Genomic DNA, 23,965 nt, shown 5'->3' with positions numbered 1-23,965 from the left:
CTGATGGAATCAGCAATACTGTATGTATTGAGGTTATCGTTCAACATCTTTCTCAGCTATAAAAAATTTACAATCTTCTTATTCTTGGGATTATTCGTCTTATTTGTGGCTGAGGTTTAGGAGGTTCTGGTTCAGGCTCTGGTTCATCATCGAAGTGTATTCTTTTCTCTTCCATTGATTGAACATATTCTTGATTCTCTTTAGTTTCCTTCTCACGTTCAATTGGGTCCATGTTTGGTTCATTAACTACACTGTTACGTTCTAATATCTTTGTCATCATCTCTAACAACATTTTATTAGTATATGCTTGTTCTTCTTCTTTCTTCTCATCAACTTTAGGAGCTTCTTGAACAACAGGAGCTGGGGCAGGAGCTGGTGAATTCAATGGTGCCTTTCTCTTTCTAACTTGAACTGAACCATTCTTCATATGACAAACATAATATAATGGATGTTGTATTCCTTTAGCTTCATTCAATATGATTGATTGCTTTTCACTTGGTGAAAGTTTTGACGTCATTTCTATCCTAATAAAATTTTTTACTCCTAACAAAATGACTGAGAATACTTTCGACAGAGAAGCACTCAAGAATGAACTTCGTGAAGAAATACTTAATGAACTCAAACCAAAAGAACAAACACAAGAAGAGAAACCAGCTAAACCAAAGCGTAAACTCACAGAGAAACAATTAGCTGCATTAGCAGCTGGACGCGCAAAGAATCCACGAATGATTGCAAAGAAATTGAGAGAAGAGGAAGAAGCTAAGAAAAATAATAAGTAAGTGTTTAGAACTTTAACTTACGTTCAAAAGATGACTTCGTTGAAATAGTGAAGTCCTTATTTTTGTTGAAGCATGGTTTCGAACCAATGCACAAGTCAAAGGTTATCTCATCACCTTCATAAAGAGATTTGTACAATTCCACGATGCTATATTTTTCCCCAACTTTCTCAGGGAAGAACAAACCTTTCTTCTCGTCATAATGTACTTGTATCGCATCTGGGAACATTTGGTTTGCAGTAAGTGCAATTACGTCCTGTGTGATTCCCTTCATTCGACAGTGGAAAGCAATTTCCTTGAGGTCATTGGTTAATTCGTCGAGGTAAGTCTTCTTTCCAACGAATATAGATCTTTGTGCCTTAGACATATGTCCTGCAGTAATCTCTGCAAAGTCTGAATGAAATTGACCCAGTGCTTTTCCAATGAGTTCTCTGTTATACCTTCTCTTGTATTCTTCTGCTAACTTATCTAAGTCCTTCTCATACAAGTGTAAACTATCTGTATCCTGATAGAACAACTTCAAGCCCAAATCTTCTGCTGTGAAGAATACTTCATTCATGATTCGTTTGGACATAGAAAGGATTGAAACACCTAATGGACAATAGTTAAAGTGACGAACGATAGGTTTAAATGACTTTACACATGAAAGTTCGGAATCGGGGATGAACTCTATTGTCTGTATGTCATTATAGTTCTTAATGATATAGTCAGTGAGCTTATTGTCCTTGATGAAACGAATCTTTTTGTCAATGGGCTTTAATATCGTCTTACCATAGATACTGTTCAAAAGAAGTTTGATGATCTCTTGTATCGGATTACCTTCCTTCTTATACTTAGCACGTAATTCGAAGAGCTTCTTAACTTCATTCCTTATTGTCATGTCCCTTTTTCCATCATAATAGTATCCATCAATGACTTTGCATGAGATCTCTTGGAACTTGATCAGATCTTGAAGCGTAATGTGGTCTACGAACATCTTGCAGCATGTATTGGAACTTCTGGCAACATGTAAGTCAGGGTTGATGTCAGGATTGACGACAATCAATGGGAATGCTGAGTTCTTACCGATCGACAAGATCTCGATCTGACAGTAAAATCCTGAGATGAACTTTTCCTTTGTTGGTTCAGCTTGGTCATCATCAAAGAGATGCTCCAACAAGTATTCACTGCTCTTCATCTCTTCTGTCATAACTTTTGGAATTCCTTCTAAACAGTAAAGTCTAGCAATTGCTGATGGATACAATGATACAGCATCGAAGTCAGTGATGAGTTCTCCTTCATTGTATTGCTTCTTGTTCTCAGCTAGCATGCATCTTCCTCCTTGAATACACTTGGAAATATATTCACGAGGTTTTCCTGCAAGATCAAAGAGATTACCGTTCTTCCAATATACTCTCTTCTCAAAGAGTTTGTTTGAGATAGAACTTATTGAAACATAATCATAAGCATCTATTTCAAACTCAGTCATGAGGTCATTGCGGAACTTAAGAAAGCCATCTCGTAAAATGCGTACATCTTGACCGCAATAGAATGACGAATAAACTTCCATGTCAAAGTGTTCATCATCAATCTTGCAATCTTCAATCTTCTCAATGTTCTCATTAAAAGCTTCAATATCTTTGACATGATTCATGGCATCATCGATGTTACCAACTTTAGTTGTATTAACTAACTCTTCCGTGTAGTAATTATATGGGAAAACTTCTTTTTCACCACTAGTGAGGTGAAACATTTCAGGGAATCTTTCCAACTTAGTTGAGATGATTGCATAAGAGTCTTTGAAGCAGAGAAGTTTTCCTTTGTACTTTCCTTGTATCTGCATCGTTTGTGAACCTTTGATGATTGGAGTTCCTGTAATCTCTTCTAACTGAGACATGAGAAAAGTGACATCGTACGATAAGTTGTGGAAATAAACTAAACTCTTATCTGGTAAAGCTTCGAGGAATTTTGACGCACAGTCACTTCCCCAAATTGATGTATAACCATCATCGTCATCTTCCATGAAACAAATGTTGTATGCTTTGTGAATGTTTCCATCAGTTGATGCTTCGAAGTCAGCAAAGAAAACATGTTCTCTTGGGAACTTCATGTCTTTCTTCGTCTCTGAACTCCAATCTTTCTTCATCCTTGCGCAATAACGCTCATTGTATGTGAGGTCAATCATTTCTTCAAGGTTCTCATTATACATCGTTGTGAAGTATGTGCAAAGTTCTCCTGTTCTAATTGGTTCGAAATAATTGTTAGCAAACAAGAGTTCAATGACTTTTGCAAGTGGTGTAACTAACTTTGAGTTAATTGCATACCTTGTTTCATATCTTCTGTTAACTAACATCTTCTTCTCTAAAGTCCAATCCTTGCACAACTTACAAACATCTTCATAGTTCTTGATGAACATTGAACTTATTGGAAGCTTTTCGTTCAACATGTAGTGGTCATACATTAATAAAAGTTCTACTGTCATCTTTGGTTCTTCATCTGGTTCATAAGTATATGAATGATTTGAATACTTCTCGTTGTATTTGATGACATGGAACCTTATTCCTGTTTCTTTGGCAATAACCTTAATCTTTGACATTGGAAAATCTTTGACACGAATGATTTCCCTCATATGATTAATTGTTGCTTCGTCAACACCAGCTTGAATACAAGCGTAGATGAAACATGAATCTTTCATCATCTTCTTTGCTGTCTCTGCATTAAGTTCGTTGAAGATCTGATACCTCTCTAAGTTAATAGGTAATTTGCATGTCCATGTCCAAAGCTGACCATTACGTGACCTGTTTCTCTTCTTTGAATGGTTTTGTTTGATGATCTTGAGTGCGATCTTTTCTTGACCTGCTGCTCTCATCGTATCTAACATAACTTGTTCTTCAGCTGTGAGTTTATATGGTGTGTACGTTCCTTTTCTCAAAGCAGAAGCATCAACATCTGAATAAGCTGTATAGTCAAAGATCTCGATCTTCCTTAACGAAGGAATACTACAAAGGAAGAAGTCATAGTTTGATTCAAGGACTTTAGATGCTAATTCTTGTACTTCTGCTATTGGAGCTTCATTAAGTAACTGATGAACTAATGATCCCATTGTATTGATGTTCAAATGACGCAAAATGTTTCTCTTCTCATCAAAGTCGTAATAGAATGTCCACTTCTGTTTGAAAAGGTCTATCTGTCCAATGAACTTTGCCATAACTCTTGGAAACATCTTGTTGAAGTAATCTTTTCCTCTTGGACTGTATTGGTCAATGTTAAACATAATGAATCTTTCTCCTGCTTTAGTTATTGGGTCTAACCATTTCTCATCAGGAAGTTTTTGACCATTAATGTTCTTAACAACGTAAAAGGCATTCTGTATTTCTTTGTATGCTAATTCGCTCTCATCAATCTTTGGTGGAGGGTCTGAGTATATTGGTTGCATCTCCATTAACGCTCTATTATGAGATCTCTGATCGTGATCTAAAGCAACTGGGGAATTTGAAGCTGGAACATTCATGATACCATTGTAGTCATCATAGAAGCTCTTAGCATTCTTGAAAATATCTGCTACACTTCCTGTACCTCCTTGATTCTTAATTGCCAGAGCTAATTTATTGGTAATGTCTTTAGCTTTCTTAGGCATTTTGATCCCAAACATATCAAGCATACCTTTCTTATCTTCTGGTGAAAGGTTATTAACTAATCCTTTTATAGCATTGAGCATGTTGGTCTTTTATAACCGATAAAAAAATATACGTTATTTTTTTTTAATCGTCATCGTAATCATAATCGTACGAAGATTCTGTATCATCATCACTGACATCATTGGTTTCTCTAACTTCTGGCTTATCTGGTTTAATCTCTATCACCATAAACATTGGTGACAATAATCGAACAGGCTGATCTTGGAAGTCAACTAAGGTAAACGTAACATTAGTTAGTTCCCATGGAAATGCATCTATCCATGGTGAGGATTCCTTACATATAAGTGGTTTACCAGATATCCAGAACTCATTGATGTTATAACATGTAGATCTGTACATGATCTTTCTTCGATCATCAACTTGGTCAATATTATTGAACCCAGAGATGACAGACATTGATGAACGAAGGTATAACTGATACCCGAAGTTGAGCATAGGTGGTTTTGGCATTTGTAGATAATAATTATGTACAATAGGTAGTTCTATTCCATATGCACCTAAAATAAGATTTGCTCTATGTGAAGCATCTTTTAAATAGACTTTATGTCCTTTGTCCTGTGACGTAAATATAAGTTGATTCGTAGCACTCAGTGAAACTGTTACATTATGTTGACCTTTTTTCTTGTTATAATAATCAAACTGTTTTGTTACAATCTCTTGTAGTTTTGATACAATAGTATCCATATCAAATGAAAGAGCTGACTTAAATGTACACACCTTTTCTTCTCCATCTTCGTCTAACTGTAAGACAAAATAATCTGTTTCGTCACAAACAATAAAGTTCGCCATAGTACTGACACTTTTTACTCTCATCTTTATCTTACTTGGATGCCCCATGTTAGGATCTGCTTGAAACTGTATTGTCCCGTAGTTATTAGGATCAGTCGATTGTAGATAATACATCATTTTTATATGTAGTAAAAGAATGAGTGTTGTTCCATATGCATATGAATGTTATAAGTCTAGCGTACTTCAATATAAAGAATATACTCTCAGAATTACTGATAATGCTTTAGTCATACATAAAGAAGGTGCTGATGAAGACATTACCATCGGTCCTGGTATATTACCTATCGAGCAACCAGATGGTACAATTGTTGAAACAGACTTAAATCAATACCTTCAAGCGTTACAGAATCGTGTGACAAAAGTAGAGAATAATTACTTAGATGCTCCATTCTTCACAACTGATAGAGATTATATGTTTTCATGTATGGCGAGTAATGGTTTGCAAGAAACTCGTGAGGTAAATATTAATGAAGCATTAGAGACTATAATATATCATGTTAAACGGTTATTATCGATTGACCATGGAGTTCATTTTGACCCAAGGTCTACACTGTTCAATATACCAATGATTGAAAACAGTCAATTAACATTTAAAGAAGATACATTGTATAATGCTTTAAACGCAGCATTTGCTTATATATTAGGTCATGAACAAGTACAAAATAGTGGTATTGCAATATACTTAGATAAAGTTATGTTAAAGAAACCATTGACATTCACAGAAGATGGTCCAAAAGCAACTGGTATTGTTGGTGATGGAACATTATTGACGAAAGAATACTTAGCAAGTCATGTCGGAGAATTTTTCTCCACTAATGATAGCATCAGTACAACACCAGAAGTTATTTTATTGAAGAAACCAATCACATTTGATGTTAAAGGAAAGACAAAAGCAACTGGTATAGCTGGCGATGGAGTTCTTCTGACTAAGGAATACTTGAAGAAAAATATCAATGACTTCGTTGAAATTGTCAAAGATAAAGAATCTGGTCTTAAGTTCAACCCTTTATCATTCATCTTTGCCATAGCAAACGCCGGTGCTACTGCAGCCTCATGGATATCACTCCAGAGTCAAATAAATGCTCTTTGGGCTTTTGTTGAAAGTCAAGAAGGTATAGATACTGTTCTTGACACTCTGGGTAATCTTGGTCCAAATCATAAAGGAGGTTTTGTGGATGGAATAAAAAATTTAGTTGAAAAGACTAAAACAAGTTTCCAGAAGATAACTCATATAGAAAGATTCAGAAATGAAGGTTATATGGAACTTGAGAGTTTTGATGTGACTGGACCTTTGGAACCAATTCCAATGCCACGTGATGCTAATGATGAAGAAGAGAAAGATCCTGGACCAAAAACAATCATTTCTACGTTAAGTACTTTGTACCCTGATTTTGTGACCTTAGTGAAAGTTGCTAATACATCAAGAAAGAACAATAATATTAATATGTCTGGTACTGATGACCTTACTGATTATCTTTATCTCATTCTTGCTGAATTAGCGAAGAAAGTTGAGGAGAACAAAAATAATGGAGGAAGAACTGCACTTAAGATTGCAGACAAAGCTGACAAAAGTTATGTTGACGAAGAGATACGTAAAGTTGCATCTAAAGAATATACTTTATCACAGTCTGTCATACTTAAGACAATCAAAGGTCCAGAGAAAGATATTTACCCAGGTGATGGTACAACAGTTAAAGTTAATGAAAGAGTTTCATTCCCATCTGGTATTGATGCAAAAGAAGTATATATTAATAGTGAAAACATCAATACAACATTGATTCCTTTGAAAAATAATGAGTTCACTGAACCTTTGACAGTTAAATCAATTCGTTCAAGAGAAGACAAACCTGTTATAATCAATAAAATAGGAGCTGATAATGACCAACCAGTTCAAATCAAGAAAATAAGAGCTGATGACATTATCTTGAACTATACTTTAGGCTCAAGTGCTCCACAAGAAGATCCTCATATGAGTTTAACAGAGACCTTGCAAAATTTGAATGGTACTGCATATAATATGTCTATGAGTTATAACAACTTTAAAGCACATGAGTTACCAGTTCTGTTAGACAACAAAGCAGACAAAACTTATGTTAATGAACAGATCTCAAAGATCTCTAATGCATCTGTAAACAATGGAATACCTGAAAGCATTACAGTTAGCTTTGGTAATAATGATATGGGTAAAGTTGCAATATTTATAAATTATAACATTGATCCATCAGAAAAAGGTCCAAGTTACTATACATTGAGTCATGGTAAATCTATTGAACTTGTGTTCCACAAAAAAGATGGAACAAACTTAACTATTCATCCTGGAGATACGTTTGAGTTTTATTTGAACGATGTCACCACAGTAGATTATACTTATAGACCTTCTAACATGTTTGACATGATGTATCCAATTGGTTCTATATTTACATCAATGAGCTCAACAAGCCCGCAAACCCTTTATGGTGGTGTTTGGCAACCGATTGTTGATCAGTTTCTTTACTGTTCTAACTCATCAATGGACTTTGGTGGTTCAAAGAAAATAGGTATTGAAAACCTTCCTTCACATATGCATAGGTTCAGTGGAAGAACATCTGTGGAAGGAAACCATTCACATTCAATAACAAAAAGAGGTTATACAAATCTTGCAGCGGGTTCGGATAGACAGGGAATGCATAGATATGATATCACAACTGACCCCAAAGATGTTAGCACAGGTATTTTCTGTGAAACCACAGGAAATCATACACATGTTGTAGCTGGAATCACAGATGCAACAGGCTCGGGTGAAGATTATATGCCACCATATATGTCTGTGTTCGCTTGGTTCAGAGCTGCTTAACTCAAGATCACGATCACAAACTGTTTCTCAGTATGAATGAGTAGCTCTATTTTTACATCATTACTGAAATATTTCTTTTCTTCATCAATGACAGAAAGAATGTTTTCATCATCTTTTAAAGATCTTACCAAAGTTAGATCTTCATCAGAAAATCTCAAAGAAAGACTCATTTATGCACTAATAAAAATATAGCTAATTATTTTTTTATCTGAACTTTTTATCGGGTATATAAAGATGTCTGAACATCATATAAAGTTCTTTAAGATCCAACAGTTTGTAGATGAAGTGAAGAAGCAAAATAAAACAGCAAAGAGACTACTTATATGCTTACCACAAACATTATGTCAAGGAAAGTATGGTTATAGTGCAAGTCCGATCATGATCTTTGTCGATAAGCAGAAATACACAAATGAAGGTTTAGCTAATTTACTCAAGTTTGAAAAGATAGCTATAAACATTCCTGACCATTTCTCAGCGAGAATAAACCTTGACAAGACTAAAAGTTATTGTTTATATGTAGATCTCACGAAATCAACAAAGAGTAAAGACAAAGAATATAACCCAGTTGAACTTAAGACAATGGGTAAGAACTTACTCAAAGCTGCTATCAAACCTGTCGAAGAGATCGACATTGAGGATGAAGCAGAAGAAATAGATGTAGATCCTGAAGTGTTATAAACGATAAAGTTTATTTTTGGAGGAAGATGGTGTCAGACCATTTGATCTGGCATGCTTGTTCTAGGTAATTGCAGAAACCTGGAAAGATTGTTATTGGTCTGAGTTTCATACCTGGTCTCTCATCTCTCCATTGAAGCAAGTAAATTTACATGAAGAGTTCGTCTGGATTCTCAGGCTTTGGTACACACTGATCGAAGATCTGTATGACCTCTTCATGACCGTACTCCCTCTGGTCAGACATGAGTGTTAAGAAGAACATTTGCATCTTCGGACCAGGTTTAGCATCTATGCAACAAGTGGGTCTCATTGACATTTTTGTCACTTTTATTTGGTCGAATGGAAGGATTCGAGTTCATGCCACTTGACAGCAAAGAAGGTGCAGAAGAGGTTGTTGTTGCTGCATTCTATGCGAGCTCACACGTTGACGCATTCCGAACTTACCAGGATGACCTCGAAAAAGAAGGTCGAAAGCTTGGAAAGATCCAAATGTTCCTTGAGTTCTTCCGTGGAAACCTTGCACAGAAGTATGAGAAGAAAGAATAAACAACTAATTATTACTGAGCTTAGCTCATAAATGTAAGTTTTTACTCTGATCAGATCTTAGATCTCGTCGGGACAAGCGGAAAGGATAAAGTCCATGAGCTGGACTTTTGTCTTAGTGAGCGGTACTGCGGTCATGAGTAGTTCGCGCTTGTTTGAGCCACTTGGAACGCGACCCTTCCAATTCCTCATAGATCTCAAGGCAGAGATCGTGAAGAACTCAAGGACAAAGAGTCTTTGAGACTTGGTAAGGAATCCCTCATCATCTCTTTCATCCTGGAGGGTCTTTGTGGATGCAGTGGACTTGATCTCGTCTTCCTCGATCGGATCATTCTCATAATCTTCATCACCCTTCTTCCTAAACGTCATCTGCTCTCTCTTGTAGTCGTTCCTGAGAGCATTGAGTCCAGCTTCAAGATCTTGTGAGTTCTTTGCAGGTTTATTGAAAGTTTTCTTTTCCTGCATTTGCTGTATAAGCTGGGTTTGCTGTTGCATCATCTGCATCATCATTGCCATCATATCTAGTGTTGGTGATGCTGGAGCTGGTGTTGTACCATCTTGGGACATTCGGTCGTCGGTTATGTCTTTACAAAAGACTGCTTTACAAAAGACAGCTTTACAAAAGACAGCTTTACAAAAGACAGCTTTACAAAAGACAGCTTTACAAAAGACTGCTTTACAAAAGACAGCTTTACAAAAGACGTCTTGACAAAAGACAGCTTTACAAAAGACTGCTTTACAAAAGACGTCTTGACAAAAGACAGCTTTACAAAAGACTGCTTTACAAAAGCATTTTCTCACAAAATTGAATACTTTTGCTTTACAAAAGACGTCTTGACAAAAGTCTGCTTTACAAAAGACGTCTTGACAAAAGATTGCTTTACAAAAGTCTGCTTTACAAAAGATTGCTTTACAAAAGATTGCTTTACAAAAGTCTGCTTTACAAAAGACAGCTTTACAAAAGATTGCTTTACAAAAGCCATGACTGATCTTCATCCAATTTGTTTAATCGAACTTAATGAAGTAATTTCTGCATATCTCCTGCATGTATTTGGAAACGAGAGGATAAGACAACTCACCAAGGTTTCCAGACGCCAGATCCAAAGACTTGAATCAACTGCAGGAGTAATCCTAAGCTTTGAAGAAGGATTAACCAATAAGAAAGATGTCATTGACTCCAAGCGTGAAAGCCTTGCTGCTTTCTTACGCAAACACCCATGGGTCGATGTTGATCTCCAAACTCCTTACCAAGGACTCGTTGAAACCTTCACGACCTACAGACAGCTCCTTGACAGACCTGAGCAGAACCTTCTGGTCGAACGTGATGGCACATTAAGCCCTACAGACGAGTCAATCCAGAGATAAGAAGCTCAAGAGTAAAATTCTGACATTTATACTTTACATGACATTTTTTTCATGAGTGTTCACGTTAAGATCAATGATGAAAACATGACTTCATGGGAAGATATCATTGATGACATAGAGAATGACCTTGATGAAAACATGATGGGAGCTCAAACGTCAGTTAAGGTCAAACTTGGTGAAGTTCAAGAAAAGATCTCCGAGATCAATGCAAAAATATCAAACTTAAAGGTTGACGTTTATTACAGAAGCTTGGAGAGAACTTTAAGCAAACTTGAACGTCAGAACCAAAGTCTCATAGTTGTGCTCCAGAAACTCAGTCTCATGCGTAAAGCATATAATGACTACCTACATGTAAGAGACTTACCTTCTTATTCTACTCCAGATCTCGACTTTTCCGATATCAATCCTTATTGATACAACACTTACGATAGCAGGGATGCTTCCTACATATAGATATAACTTACCTCAGCTCTTCGAGTATCTCAAGAAAAAGTTCATGATCTTATTATGCGAGACCATGAAAAGACGTCAAAATACCAGAACAGAACGAGAACAGAGCTTACTAATAGACTTATTATATAATACTAAAGAAATAAAGGAGTTTTTATTCTAACTTTGGTATTTTTGGGAAGAACTGATCTGGATCATATTTGTCAACCACAGGTTTTGGTATCAAAAGTCTCTCTGGTTCTTGGACGTCTGGTACTGGAAATGGTTCCTTTGGTTTCCTAGCTTTTGGGAGATCTAAAAATTTTCTTGGTCTCTTTCTTTTGTGTAAGTGTTGTCCATTTTTATCGACAACGAATGTGAGCTTTCCGTCGTCAAAGATGAATGTCGTCGCTTCTTCAGTTCCCTCATCAACTATTATCTTCTTGATCTTTCTCTTCTCCATTAACAGAAAAAGTGACATATATTACTTCATTGTTTTTCTGGGTGTTAGGATTAATTAAACCTCTATCTATAACATGCTTTCTCATAGAAAACTTCTCTCCATATCTTTTTGTCAATATCTCTAAAAGTTCTTCTGTATAAGATTTATCACTACTGAAGTAAATAGATGGATAATTAAGGACATCAAAGGTTTCTACAGTATCTTTAAGAGTCCATTCATCTCCATACTGTATAGAATAAGTATGGAAGTATGGAGGATCACATATAAAGAAAACATTGGGAAGATCTTTATACTCATTGAAGAGTATTCTCCAATCTTTATGAACAATAGTTAAACCTTCAAGATAGTCATCTATGTTTTCACCAAATAAGTTAGTATATCTGAGGTATAACACTTTCTTCATTAATGTGTCAAGATCATAGTATTTGTATGCTCCAGAATAGAGAAGACGTGAACATAATGTATCCCAGTCTATGTATGGAGCTTTACTTATAACTTCTCTGACGATCTCTTTCTGATCAGTAGGAATTTTCTCATCTGGCTTAACATTTATTCTCTCCTTAAGTTCCTTAAGTATTTCATTCGTGTCATGAATGTGTTTCAGTCTATCAACGTAGTTATCATAGTCGTTAGCTATGATCGTTGCTTTTGGGAACATAATATGCAACAGATGAGAGATATAGAGAGAACCACCAAAGAGGTCAACGAAGACATAATCCCCTTTGATGTCTTTGAGTATGTCGATAAGAGCTTTCCTGATCTTCGACTTATTACCTATGAAAGGTAAAGGAGGTTTGGTAAAAATCATTTATATGGTAATAAAAATAAGTGTTTACTTGAGACAATAACCTCTGTTGAGTTTGTAGAACAAGATCAGAAGTACGATCAAGTTCAAAACAACACAAATGGCTAGGATTGCGTTACCAACAATCTTTGTCTTTTCCCAGCAAGACTTCTTCTTTGGTTCATGTGCTGCTTCGACATCACTGTATGGCTCGGACATTAACTTAAAAAGTGTCATGACCACTTCATTTTTGATGAAGCCAACAGCTTATGTCCACTTCCTCCCATCAACACTTGAGGAACAAGAGAAGGTCATCATTGAATACCTTCAAGCCACTGAGAAGCTCCAAAAGCTTCAAGATCTCCGCGAAGAGTTCAAGTCCCGCTTGAAACAGGAGAACTTACTGCAGGAGTACATGCTCATCTTGTACCCATTACTAGATGGCTCCCATTTACCATCAGAGTACATTGCAGCTCTTGATGCACTCAAAGATCTTCGCGATCACCGTCCGATCGGTAAAGAAGCCTTCGAGCTCACCATTGAGCAAGCCATCCTCGCCAAGGACAATGCAAAGAAGCGGATGCTCGAAGCTCTTGATAAGATCAAGGAGTACGTCGAAACGTTCTAAAATAATTACTTGAGTAAACGATAAGTTTTATTCATTGTTTATCTTTTCAAGATATTCTTTCATCTTGACGTTATATTTTCCTAACTCATACAATAACATACTTAAGACATAAATTATACCTACTTATTAACTCAGTATATTGAGCATTATATGCATACTTAAACTCTTGAGCAATATTGTTCTCATCAATGATTCTGATCTGAGCTATTTTTGAGAAAGGTGGTGGAATACCACAGCATGTAATGTCTGGGTCCAATAAATCTATTTCACACTTGAACCCAGTCATTCTGTGAACAACTTCTTCCAAGTCTGGCTTAGGTAGTAAGATCTGATCTTTGCTCACTAAGTTAGAAAAGAGCTCTTTGTCTTGGTCTAGAAGTATCTTCTGGTATATACTAAGTAAATACTCTTCTACACCAATCCTCGATGAAGTCTCCACAGATCTCGATGAGGTCAGGTTGGAAGTTAATGGACTTAAAGGAGGAGGATACATTGGTGCTTCTGAGTTCGTAGTTGTTTCCTCTTTTTTTATCTCTGTTGGAGCATCACTTACTGTACCAGATGGATAGTTCTTTATCACAATGTTATTAGTTGTTCTTGAATCAACATTGCTTGTTGGTTCAATTGGAAGATTAGCTGCACCATAAAGAATTGACTTCGATCTCATTTGTTATGAGTAAAAATTGTTTTATTCTCATATAAATGACGAACATTAACCCAGAGAACAACACAGAATATACTGCAACAGGAGTTGTTTACAATGATCTAGATCAGATCGTCCAACTCAAAGCCCCAAGAGGAAGGAATTTAATAAGACAACCTCCACCAAAGATATATGTTGATGATGGTAGTAATGGGTTCAACTTAGTGTATCATTACTCATATCCTCAATATGCAAAAATTGGGTCTACCCCAAACGTGACAAACCATTATATGAACCTTTATGATGAAGCAAGGTTTCATGCACCAACGAAGAAAGAACCTGATGCATCAAGATTACATGAATTCGCAGACCATGATGGTTATAGCGATTACTCAATGCCTGTAAGACTTTAACGTTAATAAAAAAATGACTGTTGGTAAACAAGAAAAAACTTTAATACAAGAGGATTTGATGCTACCAATATATTCAACTGATATGGGAGCTTATCAATTCGATACATTTGAGAATCCTGGTGGAACACCACCATATTTTCTTTTGTTCATCAATGTAAACAGTAGAAAAAGGTTATGCGTTCCCAATGAGTGAAAAGAACTCAAACAATGTTCTAAGTGCAATGCAGAAGTTCATTTCACAAGCTACAGGTGAAATGAAGCCTACAATACTTACTAGTGATGAAGACCCAGCTTATACGACACAAAATGTTCGAGATCTGTTGGTCAGTCATAACATTGAGCACATGACGACACAGAAATACAATCATAACATACTAGGTATTATTAATAGGTTCTGTAGAACTATTAGAACTATGTTACATATGAAGTTAAACCTCAAAGAAGGTGATAAAACACCACCTTTCACTGCAGATACAATGAGACAAATTATTAATGACTACAACACTGAATATCATTCAAGCACACAACAAAAGCCTGATGATTTCACAGAAAAGGATAATGAGGAATATATAAAGAAGCAAAGATTGAAAGAAGAGTATGTCAGAAAAAATAACCTTTATAACTTAAGACCTGGTCAAAAAGTTCAAGTCATAGTTGAACCAAGAACATGGGGTAAAGGTAACCAACAAAGAAGACATCTTGATCCTTCTTATTATACAGTTGATTCAGTTGATACAAGTGCATACTTGTTAAGAGCAAAAGATGGAAGTGTTGCAAGATATCCACGTTATCAGATATGGACAAAAATAGAGCATGGATTAAAGCAAGGAGAAACTTTAGATCAAGGAAGAGCTGTTAAAAAGTATTGATGGTCATGAACTTGTCGGTAATGATGTAAAGTATGATGTTACGTTTGAGAACGAAAATACAGGAAAAGTGACAGGTAGAGGTATGCGTGAAGGTAATCCAAACAGGTTGTCACAAATGGAAGTACAGTATTGGAGGAAAAATATTAATGAAGGTCATGTTAAAGATATGCCTAGTTTTCTTGAGAAGTATCGTGGGTTTCGAGTTTAGCTTGTAAGTCCTTTATTTTTGTTTCATACAATGAGATCTTCCTTCTGATCTGTTCATCATTGAGAGGTTGCTTGACTTTACGGAACTGTACACGTCCGTCTTTCATTGTATGTACATAATATCCATCAGGAACCTTACCATCTTTTATATATTCAGTTAACCACTTTTGTTTAGTTGATGCTTTAATGACTTGACTCATTTCTTACTGGATAAATTTTTATGTTTTTTATTTTTGACGATTTTTTCTTATCCTTATCTTTCTTCTTGTCCTTGTCCTTCTTTGATTTATCCTTCTTCTTGTCCTTGTCCTTCTTGGACTTCTCTGCTGCAGGTGGTGTTGGATTCTGTTTGACTTTAGCACTTGGGTCAGGACCTTGTCTTTGAGACTTAGATATAGATTGTTTAGGAGCTGCTGCTTGTTTAGTTGCTTCAGCTTGTTGTTTAGCTAATTCAGCAGCTTGTTTATCATTCTCTTCTATTTCCTTTGCACCAGTTGCGACTTCATTCTTGAACTTTTGGAGATTCTCAGCAGCATCCATTACCTTATTCGCTCCTTTAAACAATCCATAAAATTTCTGCCATGGTGATACTGAAGGTATATTTCCACCAATTGCTGGAGGAACTGATGCTTCAGGAGTTGGAGATGGTGTTTTGTCTGAATTGAGATGCTTTTCTGCTTCAAGAACTTGTGTAGTATTTTTCTCCAGGTATGCTTTTGCAACCTCCTTAACTTCTGGACGTTCATTATTTACATCCTGTCTTGGTGTTGATGTTTCAGTAGCGTTTTCCTGAGTTACATTAACAACAGGTTGCTCAACTGCTGAAACATTAGCTGCTTCAGTAATGTTATGAGTAGTTGAAACATTTCTGATATACCTTCTCCTGTTGGAACTCTTGGAGCAATTGTTGTGATGTTCGCCATTGCAGGAGTTGGAGTAGGAGTGTCATCAATCTTTCTGTCAGCTTTCGTCGTTTGCGTTGTAGTATTTGTTGTTTCATTACCATATTTTGATCTTAGTCTGGTAAGCTCTAACTTCATATGTTCTTCAGGATATGCATACTTATTATATTCACCCTTAATATTCTTTTTCCATTCATCGTATTTATCTTCTGCTGATTTCTTAATTGATGCTAGTCCGTTTACAGCCAATTCATCAGTACCGTTATCAGTAGTCTGGTTATATAAAAGATTAGCAGCTGATCTAATTGTGTAATCCGTAAGATTACCAAAACGCTCTATTGTACCTAATGTTGTGTTCTTCAGTTCCTTTCCAATTCCTTGTGCAGCATCTTTGACTAAATCAGCACCCCATGCACCAAATTGTCTCACAGGAGCCGCTATTGATGGTGAAGGAGATGGAGATGGCGATGGAGTTGGTGATGGTGAAGGAGATGGAGATGGTGAAGGAGATGGAGTTGGCGATGGTGTTGCTGCTTTCGCCTTTCTATCAGCTTCTTCCTTAGCCTTTCTATCTGCTTCTTCTTTCGCCTTTCTATCTGCTTCTTCCTTAGCCTTACGAGCTTTTTCTTTCTTCTTAAGTTCCTCTAGTTCTTTACGTTCAGCTTCTTCTTTCGCCTTTCGTTCAGCTTCTTCCTTAGCCTTACGAGCTTTTTCTTTCTTCTTAAGCTCCTCTAGTTCTTTACGTTCAGCTTCTTCTTTCGCCTTTCGTTCAGCTTCTTCCTTAGCCTTACGAGCTTTTTCTTTCTTCTTAAGCTCCTCTAGTTCTTTACGTTCAGCTTCTTCTTTCGCCTTTCGTTCAGCTTCTTCCTTAGCCTTACGAGCTTTTTCTTTCTTCTTAAGCTCCTCTAGTTCTTTACGTTCAGCTTCTTCTTTCTTTCGCCTTTCGTTCAGCTTCTTCCTTAGCCTTACGAGCTTTTTCTTCATAATATTTTGTATACTTATCATCAGCCCAATTACCAAGTGATTTGGCACCTGTTAGTATTCCATTTGCGGTTGATGTTGCTGTTCTTCCGAGCCATCCCCCTACCGCTGAAGCACCATTGCCAATAGCACTACCAGCATTTAAAATTCCACGACCAATCCATATCCCTGGTTTTGCCTTTGTATTAAGAGTAAGAAATTCTTCCTTCCTATCTTCAGGTGTAGGATTTGTAACAGTTCTTACAGTATCAACAACAGTGTCAACACTGGTTCCAATAGCACTACCAACAGCTGTTGCACCAGTTAGAATACCATGGGTAACTAAATCAGTAGCTCTTGAGACAACATTATCACTCGAGGCTTTCTCTGCTGGATAGTTTGATCCTTTGTAAGTTCCTGGACCACCTCTATTTGAAGCTTCTCCTTCAACTATTTTCTTCTCTTCTTGTGCTTGTTCTCTGGCAACACTCAATGCACGTTCTTGTCTTTGAATGTTGTCTTTCTTTAACATGTAACCACCAAGTGTCTGTGGTGGTGTGTTTTTATCTAGTGCAGCATCAATTGCAGCCTTTTCTTTTCGCTTTTCTTCGTCTAACCAATTTTGAATAGATTCTGCATCAGTTGGTTCAGCTGGAGTTGGAGACGGTGTTGGAGCTTTAGTTGGTGTTGGAGACGTGTCGGAGCTTTAGTCGGAGTTGGAGATGGAGTAGGTGCTTTTGTAGGTGTCGGTGATGGAGTTGGAGATGGAGTAGGTGCTTTTGTAGGTGTCGGTGATGGAGTTGGAGATGGAGTTGGAGTACTGTTGGTTCAACAGTCGGTGAAGGTGTTGGCGCCTTTGTGATTCTTGGAGTTGGCTCTGGTGTTCTAATAGGGGAAGCAGTTGGTGTATTAGCTCTTTTAAGAACCTGTGATCTTTCCGCTTGATTTGAATCAGATACTGGGTTAGTTGTACTAGGATGTGATACAGGAGTTATTTTTGGTGTAGGTGTTGGTTTATTTAATGTTATACCATGACTACTCGACATTGGTGGAGGACCTGCGTGAGCAGTTGGTGTCAGAGTTGGCGTTGGAGCTACTGTAGGAGTTGGCGTTGGAGCTACTGTTGGTTCAGGAGTGGGAGTTGGTGTTGGAGCTACTGTAGGAGTAGGTGTAGGAGTTGGTGTTGGAGTCGACATTTGTTTTAACCTCTCATTATACCAATTCTCCAAATAATAAGCCTCACCCATTAAGTTACTCTGTCTTTGTTTATAGAAAATTCACCTAACAGTAATTCATCATGAATCATTTTCTGCAGCTTTGTCGTGTTTTCTACTTCCTTTATTAGAACGCTCGATGTATTCGCCAATCCTCTATATTCCTTAATCATCTTATCTAGTTTGTTCATATTTGGTACTTCCTTTTTCTTCTCAGCGTTAATCTCATTAGATCGTTTCTCCAATTCTTCAACTACTTTGTAAAGCTTATTTATCTTGACATGTGATTCCTTTACTTCTCCAGTCCTTGGATCCTTAGGTTCCTTGTATTTAGCTAATTTCGTCTCTATATATCTTCGTTTAGCGTCATATCCAGGATCACTGGTTCGTAAAGGATGCGAAGGTGGACGAAAATAAGGTATGTAGAAAATCTGGATCATCATTAATAAGAAGAACGTGCTTTAAAGTTACGAACCGCGTCTGTAAAAGGGTCTCTACCACGTGCTGTATATGTTGATGTAATCAAAAAGCCTTCTCTTCTCATTGGGAAATTAATACGACCTTTTTGAACATATTCTTTCTCAAAGTATTGCCTAGCATTGTAATCAAAAGCAAGATCATTATATATATCGCGCAAAAAATCAAATGTATGCTGCTTGAACTTTTGATCGCTAATTATGGTACGAATTATCGGACGTTCATTCTCCCATTTCTTAACTCGTTCATCAATGAGTTTCCTCTCTTGTTCACTCATTTAAACCTCATAAAAATATATTATCTGCGTATAGTGCCACTAATAGCATTAATCCATGGCATGTCTGATAGTACACGTACTGACTGAACTAATGGCTTATGATTGTTCCAAATAGCTCCTCCAATGTATGCGTTATACTTATTGTTGTCAATAGTTTGTTGAGGTTGAACTATAGGTGTTTCAACAGGCTTGTCTCTACTGAAGTCACCACCAAGAGCTTTATTGAATGCTTTAAGATTCTTCGTTAATGCATTATCTTCACCTAATGTAGTTTTTGCAATTCTTTCACCAAGACTACCGATAACACCACCGACTTGACCAACTTGAGGGAAAAGTTGTTAGCAATGTTAAATCCAGCACCTATTACAAGACCAGGATTTTTTTTCACCATACCCCATCCAGCTTTAACATAATCGCCAAAACCCATTTATTTCTTCTTAAAATAATGTCATCTTTTGTTGCTTAACTTCTTTAAAGTCCGTCTTTCCTGCAACTATATGAACTTCCATATATGAACGAGGTGTTGGTAGCTCTTTGTATTTGTTCCATAACTCTTCCCAATCTTCTGTTGCTCCTGACTGTTCAATCATTGACTGAAAGTCTCTCATAGAATAACCTTGAAAGATAACGAAGTCAGTGCATAGTCTCTTAATGTTTAAACATATATGTCTCCATGTTTGACACATGATGACAACAGTATAGTTATAATGTCTGACCTTAGTGATGAAGTTCGCTAATGGTGAACGTGGGTCATTCAATAAGTCATGACCACCATAATCGTCTAACACTAATAGAGAATTACTGGGATACTTTGTGAAAGGATATTTGTTCAACTTCTTTACAACATATATTGCAATCTTCTTATACTCAAACTTTCCATCAGGTTTCCTTAGTTGATGCTTTGTTAAGATGTGTTCCATCTCCTCTGAAATTTTTTCGAACTTACTTTGAACGAACTCAACAATAGCGTAATACTTTGCTTTCATCTTAACGTTCTTCATTAAATAAGGCATAAGTTCTTTATCATCCTTTTTCAGTACTGGTGCTTTAACTTGACTCATAAATGTCTTCGCTGTTTTATCCATTGTTCCTGATGTTGCTGAGATAACTATTGAGTCATAATATGGAGTATTAGTGAAGCGGTCTGTTATCATTATATGACGAATAACACCATATGTCTTACCTGAACCCATCTTACCGCAGTAGAAATAAACACCATTAGTACAAAATGGATAATCATCAGAAAATGGCATAATGAGTGCATTGTTTAGTTCTTTACTATTCTTACGTGCTCCATCATGAAGAATCTTATCTACTTGATTAATAACTTTCTCCATCTTTTAGTTACATATAAAATGTCTAAATATGATGGATTATACTATGAACATGTTATGAATGATGGCACGATAAGTGGTAATACAGTCTCATATAAATTACCGAGAGACTTCATTGAATATCCTGCGTCAAAAGCTCTGAGATAAGAAAGATAAGTCTTGAGCATCCAGACTTTGAGTTTCTTGCTATTCCATTAGAAATGACAGATTCATCAAAATCAGTGAAAAAAAGGTTTGACATGAGATATTACATAAAACCCAACATGACTACACAGGAGTTGAATGAAGGTCTTATGGAAAAAATGACTGAGGCAAGTAGAGAATTTGTTGATTGTTACTATGATTCAAATGAAAATAAATTGAATGTATTAAGAAAAGGTACATCACCAATCATAACATTACCTTCATACAGTAGTATAGAAAAAAATGCCTTGAATTATAAATATGACATGTCCCTAGGAGATGTGTTGGATTTCATCACTGCGTTATTAGAAACCACTGAAACAGACACAACATCAAGAAAACCAGAGCTTGTTTGGGAAGATGACCATGGTAGAACATTCACGCAAAAAGTAATTCCATCGAAAGCAAAATTTTTAGACTTATGGGAAAAAAAATATATCTCGCGAATGCATGTATATTATAGTTTTACCATAGCAGATTCACTGACGAAAATGATAAAGATAAAAAAACATATAAGTACTTTGATGAGCTTTTCATAACTATAGCGAATATCAGGTTTATCCTTGAGCGAAAGGGCAAACCAACATATAAATTTGTCGGTTATCAGATAAGAATAAATCCTCTCCTTGAGCCTTTAGTAACGTTGAGTAATATTGCTCATGATAACAAACAATTTATATGTAATGTGAATGAACAGCTTGTGCCACCAAAATTTTACGATATCACTGGTTATAAAGATGCACTCGTGTTTGAGTTTTATAAGCGCTTTTCATTCAAAAGAGTTGAAGAATCAACTGATGGTCAAAAAAAGGAATATTATGTAAAAGAACCATATGAAATTCCTAAAGACTCTAATATAATGTTGAACTTATATTAGAGTCTGGTACTCAATCTCAACATAAATAGTTTACGTGACAGAATTTTTTTGACACGTAAAGTTTACATTTTAATGGAAGCGAACAACAAAGCTCCTGCTAGTGAATAAAGGTTAGTTTACATATGAACGTTTATTTTTACACATATATGCGTACATATGCGCGCCCGTATGGTGTCAGTTTTCTGTCACTTTTTCATTGTGTCGGTGACTGTAGCTGTAGGCTACAGGCGACGCACAATGTATACTGTACTCACAAATCAGATTTTTAATCTCTATAATGCATAATTCACTCAATATCTCAATTTTGATATTGCGAGATATTTTTGCTATCGGTTTCGCAATTTTGACACAATAGCAAGAGGGTTCTATAAGCATTATTATCAACGTAGAATCTGAATATCATATCAGAAAATGTCGCAAATCTGACATTTACCCGACCAAATAGCAAAAATAATTGAATACTTTTCGCAAAAACTTTAAAAATCGATAAAAATATGAAATATAGATATTAAAGAGACTTTTTATATAATATTCATAAAGATTTTCCAAAAATATGATACCGCAAAATTAAAAAGTGACGTCTTGAGTGGAGTCAAAGGTCGAAATTGCTAGCTAAATGTTTTTTTAGCGAAATTGCGTATTGTACGTTTTTTTCGCAAAACGAAACCCTTAATAAAAGTGATTGAGGTCATAGCAAAACGGCTGTTTCAGTCATTAATTCTTAAAAATAAAAAGGGTAAAAACTAAATAAAATGGGTAAAATTCAATAGTGTTTGTGCTATCGTTCAATTTGAAGGTGTCTTTTGAAACCGCAAGACACATTGAATTTTTGAATAGTGTATTATGGTTTGACAAACACCAATGAAAAAAATAAAATGATATTTATTTTAAATATATAAGATCCTTATATAAAATATAAATATTTTATCGTTTTATTTTCTTGTTTTAGAAATGTTTTTTATTGAAAAATCAATAAAACTAACTCCAAAATAAAATTTTTGATTTAAAGACACTATGATGACACCAGGCAAATCTTCCAAGACACCTATCGTCGGGAATCTAACAACCCTAAATTCATCCATTAAGGGTCCACTGTAAAAATTGAAAGTCTCTCAAAATTGAGAGGCGATTTGCAAATAATCATTATCGTCATTTTCGAAAATCCACTTTTCCTAGTGTTCTGATTAATATTATGTGAATACAACAATGAAGCATATGTTTCAATAAGATGGTAATATATTCTATCACTTCAAATCTCATAAAAATTGCAAAATCAGTGAGTTTTATAAGAACATGATTTTTTTCGAATTTTTTGAGAAAGGGACAGACTAGCCCATTGTCACTTTTTAATTTAGCAAATGAACGCTTATGGAGTGGAGTTTTTGGGTAAATCTGATTTGCTTATAAATGAAATAAAATCAAAAGAAACCATATTGGCATTATATTATGCAAAAAATAAATGATCTTACTTAGTACTTTTAAAGTTAATTTCAGAAAAAATTTGACACAATGGTATCCGGCACATACAAGTGGTGTACAACCAAAATATAAGTTGGTTTAAACATATATTGCTATATCTCATGATCTTACTTAGTACTTTTAAAGTTAATTTCAGAAAAAATTTGACACAATGGTATCCGGCACATACAAGTGGTGTACAACCAAAATATAAGTTAGTTTAAAACTATATTGCTATATCTCATGATCTTACTTAGTACTTTTAAAGTTAATTTCAGAAAAAATTTGACACAATGGTATCCGGCACATACAAGTGGTGTACAACCAAAATATAAGTTAGTTTTAAACATATATTGCTATATCTCATGATCTTACTTAGTACTTTTAAAGTTAATTTCAGAAAAAATTTGACACAATGGTATCCGGCACATACAAGTGGTGTACAACCAAAATATAAGTTGGTTTAAACATATATTGCTATATCTCATGATCTTACTTAGTACTTTTAAAGTTAATTCAGAAAAAATTTGACACAATGGTATCCGGCACATACAAGTGGTGTACAACCAAATCTTCGACTCGATGAACTTGTTCTGGCCAATGCCCATTTTTAAACGATTTAATATTGACCATATCAATAGCCGACTCAATGTAAAAATTTAGATATTATTTTTTTCATTATTCAAACTTTGATAAATTTTAGTATAATAAATGATTTTGTTTCGTGTATGATACAGAAATGAAAGCTTAATTAATACCATTTTGCATTTTTTCAAGAATGTTAGAGTACATCTACATTAAAAAATCGGATTCGAATTGCGATACTGCATCAAATTGTTGCATATCTGATAAGGATCTCAAAAGAGTAAAGTTAATTTTTTGTGTTTTTTTAAGTTTTGGGCCTTAGTAAAACACTATCTTGAGCAATATTTTTGGGATGACGATAGGCCTTATTTGGCCTTACAGTGGACCCTTAAAAATGTGTATTTTAGTGGGTATTATTCTGGATAATGCCAATTTTTACAAGATTTAATATTAACCATATCAATAGCCGACTAAATGTAAAAATTTAGATATTATTTTTTCATTAATCAAACTTTGATAAATTTAGTATAATGAACGATTTTGTTTCGTGTATGATACAGAAATGAAAAGCTTAATTAATACCATTTTGCATTTTTTCAAGAAT

The 23,965-nt window shown here is 35.5% G+C and overlaps 9 protein-coding genes and 1 pseudogene across 10 annotated transcripts, besides 3 other annotated features; 5 read left to right on the top strand and 5 right to left on the bottom strand.

Moving 5' to 3' along the window:
• Nucleotides 1-21,418: part of a mobile genetic element that runs on past the window's edge.
• TVAGG3_0097270 (organellar and viral DNA polymerase type B) lies at nt 784-1,143 on the bottom strand (the record flags this gene model as incomplete). Its single annotated transcript, XM_051222678.1, has 1 exon — nt 784-1,143. One exon carries the CDS (start codon nt 1,141-1,143, stop codon nt 784-786), a length of 360 nt encoding a protein of 119 aa, XP_051107664.1.
• TVAGG3_0097260 (keratin-associated protein family) lies at nt 6,501-7,130 on the top strand (the record flags this gene model as incomplete). Its single annotated transcript, XM_051222677.1, has 1 exon — nt 6,501-7,130. A coding segment is annotated over one exon (630 nt), but the record flags the coding sequence as incomplete, so codon positions are not given.
• Nucleotides 7,260-8,075, top strand: TVAGG3_0097250 (ATP binding; the record flags this gene model as incomplete). The annotated part of the gene is made up of 1 exon (XM_051222676.1): nt 7,260-8,075. The coding sequence occupies one exon, from the start codon at nt 7,260-7,262 to the stop codon at nt 8,073-8,075; it is 816 nt and encodes a 271-aa protein (XP_051107662.1).
• Nucleotides 9,354-9,860, bottom strand: TVAGG3_0097240 (uncharacterized protein; the record flags this gene model as incomplete). Its single annotated transcript, XM_051222675.1, has 1 exon — nt 9,354-9,860. The coding sequence occupies one exon, from the start codon at nt 9,858-9,860 to the stop codon at nt 9,354-9,356; it is 507 nt and encodes a 168-aa protein (XP_051107661.1).
• TVAGG3_0097230 (uncharacterized protein) lies at nt 10,275-10,658 on the top strand (the record flags this gene model as incomplete). The annotated part of the gene is made up of 1 exon (XM_051222674.1): nt 10,275-10,658. The coding sequence occupies one exon, from the start codon at nt 10,275-10,277 to the stop codon at nt 10,656-10,658; it is 384 nt and encodes a 127-aa protein (XP_051107660.1).
• TVAGG3_0097220 (uncharacterized protein) lies at nt 10,710-10,892 on the top strand (the record flags this gene model as incomplete). The annotated part of the gene is made up of 1 exon (XM_051222673.1): nt 10,710-10,892. A coding segment is annotated over one exon (183 nt), but the record flags the coding sequence as incomplete, so codon positions are not given.
• On the bottom strand, nt 11,263-11,550 carry TVAGG3_0097210 (uncharacterized protein; the record flags this gene model as incomplete). The annotated part of the gene is made up of 1 exon (XM_051222672.1): nt 11,263-11,550. The coding sequence occupies one exon, from the start codon at nt 11,548-11,550 to the stop codon at nt 11,263-11,265; it is 288 nt and encodes a 95-aa protein (XP_051107658.1).
• TVAGG3_0097200 (uncharacterized protein) lies at nt 12,588-12,962 on the top strand (the record flags this gene model as incomplete). The annotated part of the gene is made up of 1 exon (XM_051222671.1): nt 12,588-12,962. The coding sequence occupies one exon, from the start codon at nt 12,588-12,590 to the stop codon at nt 12,960-12,962; it is 375 nt and encodes a 124-aa protein (XP_051107657.1).
• On the bottom strand, nt 13,048-13,248 carry TVAGG3_0097190 (uncharacterized protein; the record flags this gene model as incomplete). Its single annotated transcript, XM_051222670.1, has 1 exon — nt 13,048-13,248. One exon carries the CDS (start codon nt 13,246-13,248, stop codon nt 13,048-13,050), a length of 201 nt encoding a protein of 66 aa, XP_051107656.1.
• On the bottom strand, nt 16,142-18,361 carry TVAGG3_0097180 (annotated as a pseudogene). Its single transcript has one exon. A coding segment is annotated over exon 1 (2,220 nt).
• A 1,214-nt stretch (nt 21,419-22,632) lies between the features above and the next one.
• Nucleotides 22,633-22,670: a terminal%2Cinverted (terminal inverted repeat of MuDR-5_TvMULE4 transposon ID:TVAGG3_0097160).
• Nucleotides 22,633-23,347: a mobile genetic element.
• Nucleotides 23,348-23,965: the final 618 nt, after the last annotated feature.

Source organism: Trichomonas vaginalis, chromosome IV (assembly GCF_026262505.1).
Source record: "Trichomonas vaginalis G3 chromosome IV, whole genome shotgun sequence".
Classification (NCBI taxonomy): domain Eukaryota; phylum Parabasalia; order Trichomonadida; family Trichomonadidae; genus Trichomonas; species Trichomonas vaginalis.
The sequence above is the reverse complement of the archived record's forward strand: the minus strand, read 5'-3'. Positions and strand labels throughout refer to the sequence as shown.